The sequence below is a fragment of the Miniopterus schreibersii genome (assembly GCF_964146895.1).
Source record: "Miniopterus schreibersii genome assembly, chromosome: 1".
Lineage (NCBI taxonomy): Eukaryota > Metazoa > Chordata > Mammalia > Chiroptera > Miniopteridae > Miniopterus > Miniopterus schreibersii.
Genome location: NC_138101.1, coordinates 107,236,816 through 107,251,458, shown reverse-complemented (window position 1 = coordinate 107,251,458; position 14,643 = coordinate 107,236,816). Strand labels below are relative to the sequence as shown.

The 14,643-nt window shown below is 41.2% G+C and overlaps 1 protein-coding gene across 1 annotated transcript in view; it reads left to right on the top strand.

Annotated features, from left to right (window-relative positions):
* HMG20A (high mobility group 20A) overlaps nucleotides 1-14,643 on the top strand; it is a 91,499-nt gene that overhangs the window by 38,902 nt on the left and 37,954 nt on the right. Inside the window, exons 2-4 of the mRNA XM_081150976.1 lie at nucleotides 875-967; nucleotides 10,014-10,161; nucleotides 12,014-12,226. Coding sequence (XP_081007102.1) covers nucleotides 879-967; nucleotides 10,014-10,161; nucleotides 12,014-12,226 — 450 coding nt within the window. The 5' untranslated portion in view covers nucleotides 875-878. The remainder of the gene's footprint in view (nucleotides 1-874; nucleotides 968-10,013; nucleotides 10,162-12,013; nucleotides 12,227-14,643) is intronic.

Below are 14,643 nucleotides of genomic sequence, written 5' to 3'. Positions count from 1 at the left end.
CAGTGGCTTGGTAGCCATGAATCATTTGAATCACCCCTTCAAGGCCCAGTCTTTGAAAGCAGTCTTGCAGGATCCCAGTCATATTCTTGGGAATCATTTTATTTTCCAACTTATTAGACTAGTTTAGAGGCCTTTGGGTTTCACTGGACCATTTCCTCATTTCCTTCTTTTGTTAATCTTGGCCACTAACCTTCCACCCATTTTATTACACATTTTTTAGGGACCTGACTATTCATAACACTAGAAAAATCACATCTGAAGCCATATAGGTTGAGTAAAACAAATACAAGGTTAAAAAGAAAAAGGAAGAAATGTGTGTTCCCTGAACTTTCTTTGTTTATGTGATCTATTTATTTTTATTTTTAATCCTCACCTGAGGATATTTTTTTCATTGCTTTTCAAAGAGAGGAAGAGAGAGAGAGAGACATTGATGTGAGAGAGACACATCGACTGGTTGCCTCCCTCACGCACCCCTCAGGGATCAAGCCTGCAACTGATACCTGCCCTTGGCCAGAATCGAACTCAGGACCCTTCAGTCCACAGGCGGACGCTCCAACCATAACTAGATGTCTTTGAAACACTCAGAGAGGGTGGTGTTGTCATAGTGAATGAAAAGACACTTCATCTCTCCCCTTTTTTTGAGGTGCTGAGTCTTTATTTGTAAGGAGACTTAGAAAGAAGCCAGTAAAATTAGTCCTTTTATGGTTTTGGGGTATATACCTGACTATTTGAATGTGTCCAAGTCAAGATTAATATTCAGACCAGTTTCTATTCTGCTGCTGTTGTGATAAAGGAAGGCTGGCTCTTAAATTAGTGGAACTTGAACTGGAATTAATTAAGCTGTTAATTATTTTTTATTCTCTCTTCCTTCTAGAGAGATGGAAACTTTGATGACTAGTTCCACCCTGCCTCCCCTTTATGCAGATGAAGATGGCTCCAAGGAGAGTAGTGATCTGGCTACAACTGGGTAAGCAGCTGCTTTGGAACACTGGGCCTCTGCCTAGGCTTCAAAACAAAGCTTCTGACAAAGTATAGGTGCCAAAGAAGCAGTTTTATTTATTTATTAACTTTTTAAATATATCTTTATTGATTTCAGAGAGAGGAAGGGAGAGGGAGAGAGAGAGATAGAAACATCAATGATGAGAGTCGTCATTGATCGAGTACCTCCTGCACGCCCCCACTGGGGATCAAGCCCGCAGCTGGGGCAAGTGCCCTGACCTGGAATCGAACCATGATTTCCTGGATCCTAGGTTGATGCTCAGCCACTGAGCCATGCCCAGCTGGGCTAAAGAGGCGGTTTTATATCATAAGAATAGAAGGTAGGTTGTTGCACTTTGCAAAAAGAGTAAGAGCTATTATAATCTGCATTCGGCTGTCACTTGCAGTGCTTTGGCTCCTGTGAACAGCAGCAATATGTGGGGATCTAGCAAACATCAGCAACTCCCTGTTAAGAGAATTACATAGTCACCTTTAAGGAAATACCTGCCACAGGGTTAGCTCTAAAAATGAAATATATTTTAAGTTTGAATTGCCACAGATATTAAAACAATTTTTCCCCCCAAAGGTCCGATTTTTTATTTATTCTATTATTTTTTAAGCACGTAAACAGGTGGTTCTTTATTTTTATTTTTTTTATTTAATTGATTTCAGAGAGAGGAAGAGAGAGGGAGAGAAAAATAGAAGCATCAGTGATGAGAGAGAGTCATTGATCAGCTGCTTGCCACACATCCCCTGCTGGGGATTGAGCCTGAAACCCGGGCATGTGCCCTGACCAGGAATCGAACTGCGATCTCCTGGATCCTAGGTCAATGTTCAACTGCTCAGGCACACCGGCTGGGCCTAAGATCATATTTTTAAAATACAGTTCTTTCTTCAGGTTGCCTAGGATCTGTAGCTGACTTTTTTCCCTTATTATTCTTTTTAATGTAAGAAATGTTCAAACTTGTGAAGAATTTTTGTGAGTTTATTTGAGCCAAACTGTCGACACGTGCTGAGAAGCAGAATCTCAATGGATTGAGATAATGCTCAAGAGAACGGCAGTTTTTCATCTTGTTTAATGTATTACAATCAAAGGGGGAGACGGAAGTGGGTTACATGAAATCCTTTGGTGATAGATTAGGGAGGCGGGAGAAAGCAAAGCTGGGAAACCTCTGGGATTGGATAAAAAGTAAAATGATAGACACACTTCTTTTACTTAGCTGGGTGCAGAATAGTTAACAGTCAACAACTCAATAACAATAAGGGGATTTGTGGTCACTGCATTGTGCTTTGAGGAGTCCAGAAAAAGGAAATTACTTCAACATTCCAACGATATGTTAAACATGTTGTAGATGCAAAAAGACAATAGACAGGCTCAGTTAAGGTAAATATTGACCTTTGTCAGGGCAGATACCAGCCTAGGACATGATTACCCACCATAAACTGCTTTTTAATTTTAAAAGTTTTAATTTCAGATCATCCTTTGTGGTTACTTTAGGTCTCTGAGTTTGCAAAGCTGCCACACAGGCGGTTCCTGAGCTAGTCAGGTTAGCATGTGGCTCCTTTCATCTACATTCTCCTATCTCCCTTCTTTGCTATTTTGGACAGATAAGTAAAGGCATATAGAAAAGGGCTAGAGAACTCATGGGCATGGACAGCAGAGTGGTGATTTTGGATGTAGAGGAGAATAGGTGGAGGTGGAGGATGGTATAAAAGGTGATGGAAAAAATTAAATTTTTTAAAAAGTAAAGGGCTAATAGCTTGTCCTTCTTCCCATGAAAATCTCTGTTATACTTGAATTTTATCTTTTCTATGTAGAAGTTATTTGCCAAAGAAGAAATGTATTCAGTAGTAGATTGAAGTGCTAGCTAATCCTTAAAATTATTTTAATATTCTTTAGAGCTCTTTAAAAATAGAGTTCACTTTGTAATTGTTTCCTTTCTTCAAATTCATTGTCTACCTCATTAATATCTGCCTCTCACTGCACTATTCAGCGTAATTCTCTAAGACTTTGCTAAACTATGTCTATTCCTAAATTCAGTTCACTCAGTGAAAACTTTTCTGAGTGTCTACTATGTCAGACACTGTTCTGGGTACCATATAGTCAGCTATAATCAAAACAGACATAAATCCCAGCCCCTGTAGAGCTCAAATCCTACCCGGAAAATCAGACAAAAAAACAGGATAAATAAGTAAAATACATACTATGGTGATAAGAACTATAGATTAAAAAATAAAGTAGGGATAGGAAGGATTTGGGGTACAGTTTTAAATAAGATGGCCCAGAAAGGCTTTAATGAGAAAGTGATTTGAATAAAGACCTGAAGAAAGTAAGGTTGTTAGCATGCAGTTATGAGGAAGATTATTCTAGGTAGAGGGAGGAATGAATACCAAAGTCCTGAGGTAGTCTTGGCTCCAGCCAAGAGGTCATTGTGGCTGGAGCAGAGTGTGCTACGGGGGAGAAGAGTAACTGAGGGCTACATCAGTGCTTCTCAAACTGTAATGTACATATGAATTGTACATATGAACTGCCTACAGAGCTTATTGAAATATAGGTTCTGAGTCAGAAAGTTTAGTTAGAATGAGAGATTCTACATTTAATGAGTTGCCAGAAATGGCTTTGCTGCTGGTCTGAGGCCCATACTTGAGTAGCAAAGGACTAGATCTTATAGGATCTTAGAGGTCAAAGTGAGCGCTTTATTACTCTGAGACAGAAAAGCACTTGAGAATTTTGAGCAGAATAATATTACCTGACTTGTTTTTTTTATAAGATCCCTGTGACTATTAAGTTGAGAATAAAGTGATAGGAGCAGGGGTTGAAACAAGACCAGTTAGGCTCCTGAAATAATTCAGGTGTGAAATGACTTAAAGAATATCGCTAGTGACTTTGATAAAAGTATTTTTGGTGGAGTCATGGGGCAAAAACCTCACAGGAGTGGGTTTCAAAGATCATGGGAATGAAGGGTAGTGAGAAGTATAGAATTCCAGATACATTTTCAAGGTAAACCAAACAGGATTTGCCTAAAAGACCAGATAAGATGTAAGAAGGGAGAAAAAAGCAGTCAAATACAACTCCAAGGTTTTGGCCTAAGAGACTAAAGGGATGGAATTAACTTAGATGGGAGAAACTAAGCAGGTATGGGAAGGAATTTTAGGAACTCAGTTTTGGAGATTTTAAACTTGAGATGCTTATTAGATAACCATGCAGAGATGTCAGATAGGGAGCTTGATAATCAGGCTCTGAAGTTGGAGAATGTCTAGACTAGAAAAAGAAACTTGGGAGTCATCAGTGTACATATAGCTAACATCTAAAGTCATGAGATTGGATGAGATCACTGAAGATATGAGCTTTGTGTAGATAGAAAAGAGAAAAGCTCTAATGCCTAAGCTCTGGGATACCCAGGTATTTAGAAGTCAGGCAGAAGAGGGAGACTCAGCAAAGACTAAAGGGGGTAGCTAAAAGGGTAGCAGAAAAACCAGAGGTCTGGGGGGTCCTGGAAAACAAGCAAAAGCAAGGGGAAGAGATCAGCTAGGTCAGATACTTCTGGAAGATCAGATAAGATGAGGACTGAGACATGACATTAGATTTAGTGTGGAGGTCATTGGTGACCTTGACAAGAGTTGTAAGCACTATTTCCTTTTGGTTGGTTTTAAGAGAGAATGAAAGGAGAAAAATTGAGGACAGTAAGTATAAACAGTTGTTTCCAGTGAAGTCAATAAGTATAAAAAATTCTATAAAAGGAAAAGGGAAAAGTGAAATAGGATGAAGAGTGGGTGGGTGTGTGAGTGTGTTGTTTTAAGATAAAAGTAATAATGCCTTATTTGTGTGCTGATTAGGCCAATCCAGTAGAGAGGAAAGAATTGGTGGTGCTAGAGAGGGCAAAATTGCCGAAAACATGTCTTCAAGTAGGTAGGCTAGAAGGTGTGGGATCCAGAGCACAAATGGAAGGGTTGTTGGCTTTAGCTAAGAGCATGGACAGTTCATTCATATGAACAAAAGAGCCCTTTTTTCTCTTCTTTTTCTGTTTATCCAGCTTGTCGTCTCCAAGGCATTTGATACCTCTGACCATTCCCTTCTGCTTCCTGTCCATTTCAGTCAGGGGTTCATAGGATAAGTGTTCTTTTTCAAACATAGTTCTCATGTTTTCCTGAAATAGGAATGTGCAAGAGTTAGTAGCTTAAAACTTGATGACACAGTTGAAATGAGAATGACAGAGAGAGAACAAGTTGCCTAAGACATCCAAAATGATTGAAATAATGGAAAACAAAGTTGCCAAGATCGAACTGGAATTTCATTGCAAGGGTCAGGAAAGTATAAATTCTTTCATTTTCAGAACAGTCTGCATCTGCTTTCATTCATTTCTCAGTCCACTGTAATCTGGTTTTATTTCCATAATTTCACTAAAACTACCCCCTAAAATTGCCAGCAATTTAACGGATACTTTTTAGCCTATCAGACTTGACATTTACAACGTTTTACTTGGTTAATAACCACTTCCCCTTTGGGAGACAACAAGATGGTCACGCAGGTAACCACTGTACCCGCTGTCTCCCACAACCACATCAAAATTACAACTAAAATACAAAACAACCATCACTCAGAGCCTCCTAAAATCTAGCTGGACAGAAGTCCTACAACCAGGGAACTTAATAAGCAACAAGAAAGGTAGGAGGGATGGAGACACAGGCAGATTGGGGCTGAATCACAGAGACTCTGCTACAGTCTCACATCCAGGTGCCACGGTTTAAAACCTGGAGGATTATCTCAGCGGTGGAGGTTTCCCGGAAGAGTGAGGGGTCCCAGCCCCACATCAGGCCACCAGCCCAGGGTTCCAGGGCCGGGAAAAGAAGTTCCCACAACTTCAGGCTGTGAAAACCAGCTGGGACTGTGTCTGAGTGACAACGAGGCTATGGGGAGTCCCAGGCAGCTCCTCTTAAAGGACCGGTGCACAGACTCACTCAGACCTGCTCCCTCTGAGCTCCAGCACTGGGCAGCAGTTTCAAAGGAACCTAGGAAATTCGGGGAAGAACTAACTTGCTTGAAATCAGGGCGAGAGGTGGAAGGGCATCTTTCTCCCAGACAGAAGACCTGGCAGAGGCCATTGCTCCTTTGTCAAGCCCTCCCCCAACAGAGCCAGCAGGCAGGCACCATATTTGAATCTCCAGCACCTGACTCACATCTTCAGCCAAGCCCTGGTGATTCCCAGAGACCCCACCCCTCCCTACTTGCAATCTCATCCAAGCCACTTCCAGTGGCTTTTCTATGCAAGTGGCCTCTCCAGCATCATGCTAAGGACTTCCTAAAATCTCTCAAACAAGCAGCAGCTGTCCTTAGTATGCCCCATACATCTTGATAAGTGGCCCCACGCCTGGCATTAGTGGTAGCCTGCATTGGTTCATAGCTTGGCCTCTCCTGGACACCGCCAAGCCCAGCACAAGTAGCAGCCAACTACGGTTTGCTGTGTAGCTCATGCTGGATGGCCCTGGGCAAGACACAGGCAGAGGCTGACTTTGCACCTCCCGGGAGGCCCCAGAGACAGTGCACCTGGTGGTCAGACTTAACCAAGCTGGATTACAACCCTACCACATCCACAAGTGATACACTCAAGGGGCACACTCAGTTAACACCAAAGTATCCACTGAAGTAAATCCTGCTCCATAGGGGTGTCTCCAGCATAGCAGCTCTTTGGCTGTAGTTGCAGCTGGTCTTCACAGCCAATTGGCCTGGGGGTCAATTCCTCCCAGTGACGCCAACAGCAACCAAGGCTCAATTACAACAGGACAGTGCACACAGCCTACACAGGGGAGCACCTAGAAGTCCCAGCTCAGGTGACTGGGGAGGCTGAGCCACTGGACCCTACAGGACACCTACTATGCAAAGCCACTCTACAAATTCCAGGAGACATAGCAGTTCTGCCTAATACATAGAAACAAACACCTGGAAGCAGCCAAAATATGGAGGCAAAGAAACATGTCACAAAGGAAAGAACAACGAAATTTCCAGAAAAGGAACTAAATGATAATAGAACCAAGCAAGCTACTAGATACAGAGTTCAGAATAATGGTAATAAGGATGCCCAAGGATCTTAGTAAGACTATTAAGGAAACTAGTGAGATCATCAATGACATAATAAAGTACCAATTAGGAATGAAAGCTACACGAACTGAAATGAAGATTAATTTACAGGGAATCAACAGGAGAATAGAGGACAGTGAGAATCAAATCAGCAATTTGGAATATGAGGAAACAAAAAACACCCAACCAGAAGAGCAAAAAGAAAAAGGAATCCAGAAATATGAAGATAGCATAAGGAGCCTCTGGGACAACTTCAAGAGGCCCAACATTCATATTATGAGGTGCCAGAAGAAAAAGAACAAGAGCAAGAAATTGAAAACCTATTTGAAAAAATGACAGAAAACTTCCCCTACCTGGAGAAAGAAATAGACTTACAAGTCCAGGGAGCACAGAGGAGTCCCAAACAAGAGGAACCCAAAGAGGACCACAGCAATACACATCATAATTAAAATGCCAAGGGTTGAAGACAAAGAGAGAATCTTAAAAGCAGCAAGGAAAAGCAGTTACCTATAAGGGAGCACCCATTCGGCTGTCAGCTGATTTCTCAACAGAAACCTTGCAGGACAGAAGGGAGTGGCAAGAAATATTCAAAATGATGAAAAGCAAGAACCTACAACCAAGATTACTCTACCCAGCAAAGCTATCATTTAGAATTGAAGGTCAGATAAAGAACTTGATAGATGAGAAAAAGCTAACCACCAGACCAGTACTACATGAAATGTTGAAGGGTATTCGTTAAGAAGAAGCTAATGAACAAAAGAATCTGATGAACTAAATAGATCCAGAGACACTGAAGCATGCAACAGACGATCATATTTCAGAAGGAAGAGGGAAGGGAGGTGGAGGGTGGGACGAGATTAGCCAGAGAAGTTATATGCATATATGCATAACCAATGGACACAGACCATAATGGGATGAAGGCCTGGGGAGGTGGTGGGAGCGAGGTGGAGGGGGCCAATGGGGGGAAAAATGGGACACCTGTAATACTTTCAACAATAAAGATAAATTAAAAATATAAATAAATAACCACTTCCTTTTTTAAAAAATTTATTGTTGACCGTATTACAAATGTCCCCCATTTTCCCTCTTTTGCCCCCCTCCACCCAGCCCCCGCCCTACCCTAGCCTTCCCCACACTATTGTGTGTGTTCATGGGCTATGCATATATGTTCTTTAGAATAACCCCTTCTTAAAAGTCTTCCTATTCTGTCCTAAGTCTCTTAATGCCCTCTCTAGTCTTTCCCAGTCTCTTCTAGCACTTGTTCCTAAAATGATATTATTCCATCAGAGTTCTATCCTGACATTTCTTCTCACTATCTTTCTGGAAAATGTCTAGTACTTCCCTTTATTTTCATAGGCTAATGCCTCTCAAATTGTCTCATTGCTTTTCCTCACTTCTGTTCTGTCAGGGCATGTTTCCAGTTGTCTGTGGGACAGCTCCACTTAATTATGCCTTAAGTGTTTCAAACTTACCATTTTCTTGTCTGTCTGTCTTTCTTACACACACGGCAATTGTTACCTTGGATCATAGTATGTAATCACACAGTCTGGAAACCTCAGAATTACCTTTGGCTCTTCTTTTTCCTTCACTATATTCAATCATTAAGTTCTCTCCATTCTACCTCTTAAGTATCTTCTAGCTTTCTTTCCACTATTCTCTGTCCTGGCTGCCCTTGTCTCTCACTTGTAGCCTCTTGATAAGGCTCCCTTTCTCCTGTTTTATCATGTTCTTTCTGCTTGTAATGACATTGTTTACCTGATGAATGCCTATTCATCTTTTAAGACCTCCTCTGTAAAATCTCTCTTAACATCCTCTCCACGCATATAAAATGTATCATACCCTCTTACCGTGCCTTTACAGCACATTTTACAAACCTGTGTTTCAGTACTTATTTTATATTCGATTATAATTATGTGCCTGTAACCCTATGAAATATACATTCTTTCAGAACAATGACTGAATATTAGCCTGTTACACATCTTCCTTCACCTGTCCCACACCTCCCCCCAGAAAACCTCCTTTATCCATGCGTGATAGGGTAAGTCAGTCTTTCATTTTTTTATTTTTTTGATACATCTTTATTGATTTCATAGAGAGGAAGGGAGAGGGAGAGAGAGATAGAAACATCAATGATGAGAGAGTCACTGATTGGCTGCCTCCTGCCCGCCCCCCCACCGGGGATCAAGCCCACAACCTGCACATGTGCACTGACTGGGAATCAAACCTCGATCTCCTGAATCAAAGGTCAATGCTCAACCACTGAGCCACGCTGGCCAGGCGATCAGTCAGTCTTAAGACCCAGCCATCATCTGTATCTTCTTGTGAGATCTGGTTTGCTGATTCATCTGGAACAAATGGTAGGAGCAGAAAAGAATCATATCTGTTCTGATTTATTTATCTGTTATGTCTGATTCATTAACATTTATATTTGAACTTACTGAACTTGATAATCATTTGTAAATGATCTGGTTGTCAATAAACTCTGTAATCCAAGAAGAAATAGCTTATGGAATATACCATAAGAACTCTCTCTTGTGCTGGGGGCAAACTTCATCTACAGTTCCCATTCCTATTCTCCTTTTCCATTAATAGTATTTTCCCTTTACATTGGGGATACATGAAAGATAGTATATAAAAGGCTCTGTTGCATGCTCAGAACTAAATTGTGAAGTCTGTATGTTGATGGGGAGAGGTAATATTTTGGGAAAAGATTATAGCTGTTTTTAGTAGACTTCTTCATGGAACTGATGTGGTTCAATCAAGCACTGAAATCATTTTTTAAATGCCCTGTAACTGCTTTGGAGATACTATTTACATTTACACAGAATGAGGTGGGGGAATTAACTCAAGGACTGGCCTTTGGTTTTACGAACAGGGAAATTTGTCTTCAGCCGTGATAAATAGGAGTGATTGATGCTGTTGATACTGAACTGTTACTCTTCTGCATATTATTTTTTAGGCTAAGCCACCCAGAGATTCCATATAGTAGTGGAGCCACATCATCTACCAACAACCCAGAATTTGTGGAGGGTCTCTCCCAGGGTCAATTGCTTCAGAATGAGCCTTCAAACGCAGCAGAAGGCAGTGAACAGAGGCATGAAGATGAGGTAAGCTGAAGTATATCTCTTCTGTTTTACTGGTCTCTTAAGCTTCTAAAGAAGCAGGCAGTAAGTGTCCATCGTCTGGCTTTCTTACATTCTTCAGTATTTTATGTTTTGTATTTCTTGTTTTATGTAGGATCATATTAATGGTTTTAATGACAAAGACAGGAAGACTATTTTTTCCTAAGAAATTTATACCTACATCATATTAGATGTTTAACAAATGTTTGTTAAGTGAGTGAATGAGTTATTTAATTAAACAAGTAATGAGAAGTCCACATGCCAATGTTCAAGACCACACACTTTTCCCCAGGCCCTACAGCATGGAGTCATATGTGCCCAAAAGATTCACACTACTTACCAATCATTCCACCTTCCATAGGACACATCTTTAAATCACACAGAGGTTTCATATTGGCCTGCATAGTCATTCCCTTATTGGACTTTCAATGTTACTCAAAAATGACTAATTACATTGACTATGTTTTAAGGCACTCTTTTTAGCCATCAAAGTACCATCATTAATTTTTATCTTTTTTCTCATTTTAAAAGAACTGATTTTTTCATGTTGACATTCTTAAAGGTTATGATGATGAATGCTTAAAGCTTCTCAAACATCTTAAACTCCTTAGTAGCTTTAATGTTACTAGAATTAAAAAAGAACAGAAAACTGATACTAAATACACCATTTGCCTGATGGTGGGTTACTGTACCATTTTACATATATTTAGAGGAGTATAGTAATGTAATTAATGTTAGGTTGTTTTGTCCTATTTTGCTTACCTTTCTCTTCTCTGAAATAAGAATTCTTGTATCCATAAAACATTATACTGATTGCCTATATGTATTTGTAAAATTATGAAGCCAAAATATGTCCCTTGCATTTCATTTTAAAAGGACAAGGAAAAGGGCTATGGTAAAACATCATGGGTACCTCAGTCCTTTTGTTATACTTATTTAGAGGTGATTTAATCTTGATTTAACTAATAATATATAAAGACCTCTGACTTTATAAAATAAATCATCAAGCCAAAAAACTACTCTTCATTTTAGATATATTTACTGAAACTTTTCTAAAACTTAGATATTAACTTAAAAATCTGTATGCTATCTACTATGGGAAATTGATCTTTGAGTGGTGTCAATGAGAAACACCCTTCATGAATAATTTTCGTTAAATATGTTTTTATTGATTTTTTAAAGAGAGAGGAAGGGAGAAGGGGAGAGAGAGAGTAAGAAACATCGATGTGAGAGAAACAACAATCGGTTGCCTCCCACATGTATGCCAGCTGGGGATTGGACCCACAGCCTGGATATGAGCCCTGACCGGGAATCAAACCAGTGACCTTTCAGTGTACAGGATGACACTCAGTCCACTGAGCCGTACCGGCCAGGGTTTCATGAATAAATTTTATCCCTATGCTACAACTTGTCTCTTTGCTTGCCCAGTGTGTGTTACATCTTATTCTGATCTACTGTGACATTTCTACTTTTCTGGCACAGTGCTGTGTATATGCTGCATTTCTTTAGAATTTTCCTATTGGGAGTCAGGACTTGTTAAGTATACATGAAAGCCAAAGCTTGAGTGATCATGACACCCCTTATTCTCATCTCTTGAGATTAGCACTAGAATATGTCCTTAGTGCATCAGTTTGTAGTGTGGTACATAAAAGGGTCTATAGGTGAACCACCTGCAGTCCACTCTTGAAAAATGCATTGCAGTTATTTGTACGTATGACAGATATGGAGAGCTTTGAATATCCAGGGTCCTAATAGCGAGAAAATGCAACTCTGGTGTTATTTGGGGACATTTTTGTTGTTGTAATTTGGTTTTGGTTTTTATTTTATCTTGTTATAGCAAAGAAGTAAACGAGGAGGGTGGTCCAAAGGAAGAAAGAGGAAGAAACCTCTTCGAGACAGCAATGCACCCAAATCTCCCCTTACGGGATATGTTCGGTTCATGAATGAACGTAGAGAACAGCTTCGAGCAAAGAGACCAGAAGTCCCATTTCCAGAAATCACAAGAATGTTAGGCAATGAATGGAGTAAACTGCCTCCTGAGGAAAAACAGGTAATTTTTTCTATTCCTGATCCTTAGCTTAGTTTTGATTATAACTCAGAAATAATTTCAGGAAAGCAGAGAGGTTGGATAGCTGTTTCTTCAGTTTTGACATGTGCCTGTCAGTGTCCTGCATAGCTCTCTTCTATAGCACAGTAGTTTTTATACTCTTTCAGGGTCTGCTGCAGGGTGTGAGCAGGAGGGGCTTTCAAACAAAGCAGCTACACTGGTGTTTAATTGGTATGCTGAGAGTTCACATAAGATTTTTGTAGTTTTTCAGTATTAAGAAGTTTGTCAATGTAATTTATTCCACTAAATTCAATGAAAAGTCATGAGTTAAATGAGAAAAGGTCATTTGATATAATTCTGTTCACGTAAGATTTTTTGTGGGGAGAGGGAAGATGGCAGAACTCTTGACAAGAAGCAAAGTGCCCTTGCTCCAAGCCATGGACACGATCTACCACAAAAATACTGCGTAACCAGCTGGGAAAAACAAGAGAAATATACCTGAGTGGACATATTTCAAGTAAGGAGCACTGAAGAAACATCATAGAATCTAGTAAGAGAGGGGCCATAGAAAGGGGGAGTTCCGCCTGAAGCCAGTGCTGGGCTCCAAGGCCCTAGAGTTAGAGGCTGCAAAGCTCCCTCCACTTGGGAGTGTAGACTTTCATTCAAAAGCTGGGATCTCAGACCCGGACTGGAGGAGAAGGGAAGGAGAGCCTCTGCAGGGCCGGCAGAGGGAGCCAGGGGAACAGTGTGCCTGTGAGGAGGGGACCTCGCCTTCCCAGTGAAACAGCGCGTCTAATGAGGGCAGCTAGGATAGGAGTCTTTCACCCAGTGTGCAGACCCTGGAAAGGCTGTCCCACAGTGTATGGCTTCCAAATATAAAGGAGCCAGAGGAATACACTGAGTAGCCACCTACAGGGACCTTCTGCTTTCCTGTAAGGCATTGTGTAGAGCCCCAGAAAGCATTTGAACTGTGTGGCATGGGGAAGGGAAAGAGCCCTTCCAGGGCCAGAAAGGAACCGGAGCTGCCTGCGCAGTGGACTGGGTCTCCATCTGCCAGAGCTCCTCGTGGGATGGATCGGAGATTTTTGACCTGCTCTGAGAGGAGCCAGCATAGTGCGTAAGGAGTTGCCCCAACTTTACCTGTGTTCAGCTGTGCAGCAGACCTGCATGAGATTTACTTTGTGACCCCTCCTGCTGGTACCAAGTTGCAGGGACACAAGAACCTCGGAGGGCGGATTCTCTGCTTGTTTGTTGCTTTGTGCATTTTTGAGTTTTTGATTGCTGAACGAGCATCTGCCTCCCTGCCTTGCATTCGGTAGACAGACCAGCGAAAGCTGGGATTTGTGCCTGCATTGTAGAGAGTTTGAAATGAGCACTCTGTGAGATCAGCCAACCAGATCTGGAAAAGGAGGGTCAAAGCATGCCTACCTCTCCTGCAGGCTAGGAGCACCAACCCCTACAGGAAAGAAGCTATTTCGGCCCACTGGAGTCCCAGATATCCCCCACAGGGCACAGTCCTGAGGGAGCAGGGAGAACAGCTCACAGGACGACAGAACAAGAATAGGACTCTGAGGGACTATTGTTTGGGAACTGAAGGAAAAGTTTAAGACCCTTGCTGGCGCTGGGAAGGGAAAGTGCTCACCAGAATTTTTTTTTTTAATTGAACCCACTGAGCCCAGGCTACTGAAACTGCCCTTACAGAAAAGGCAACCAACTGAATTCAGTCTGAACCTGCAGCAGGCCATTTTATGGGGAACTAGAATTGGAGGCTAGGGTAGAGACTGAGGAGTTGGCTGTGAAGCAGAGACTAATTTCCCCACAGTGAGTGCCTGAAAGCGAAACCTCTAATTAAAGGGAGAAATATCCTGAGCTAAATTAACTGGCCTGCACCATGAAGACTCTTCAGATGACTCTGGAGTAAGACCAGGCAACCACAAGGGAGATGCAAAATAGCTGACAAATGGAGGTGGTCCACAGAGAGCCTCAGATAAGCCAACTACTTAAGGACACCAGAGCCAAAACTGGAGAGCTCCTGACATTGCCTGATACACAGTTACCTCCCAGGAGAACTGAAATCAGCGTGCAAAACAGTAAGCCTCAGACAACATAAGCTGCCCAGGTGAAACACACCTGACGGACTTTTTTTTTTTTTTTTTGTAGAAAATTTCTTTTTAAATTTTTTGAATGGTTTTAATTTTTTTTTAATTTGTTTTCCTTTCCTTTTGTTTTACTTAGTTTTGTTTTTTGTTCTGTTATCAACATTTTCTTGATATTCTCTGCTTTACTGCTGAGATATTATCATTATAACCAATAAGTTTACTGCTTTTCTCTATGGTTCACCCAAATCTCTTATTGGACACCTTCCCTGCCCTTGCTTTATCGCTCCCTCTCTTCTTGTTCCATTGGCGTAACTTTTTCTT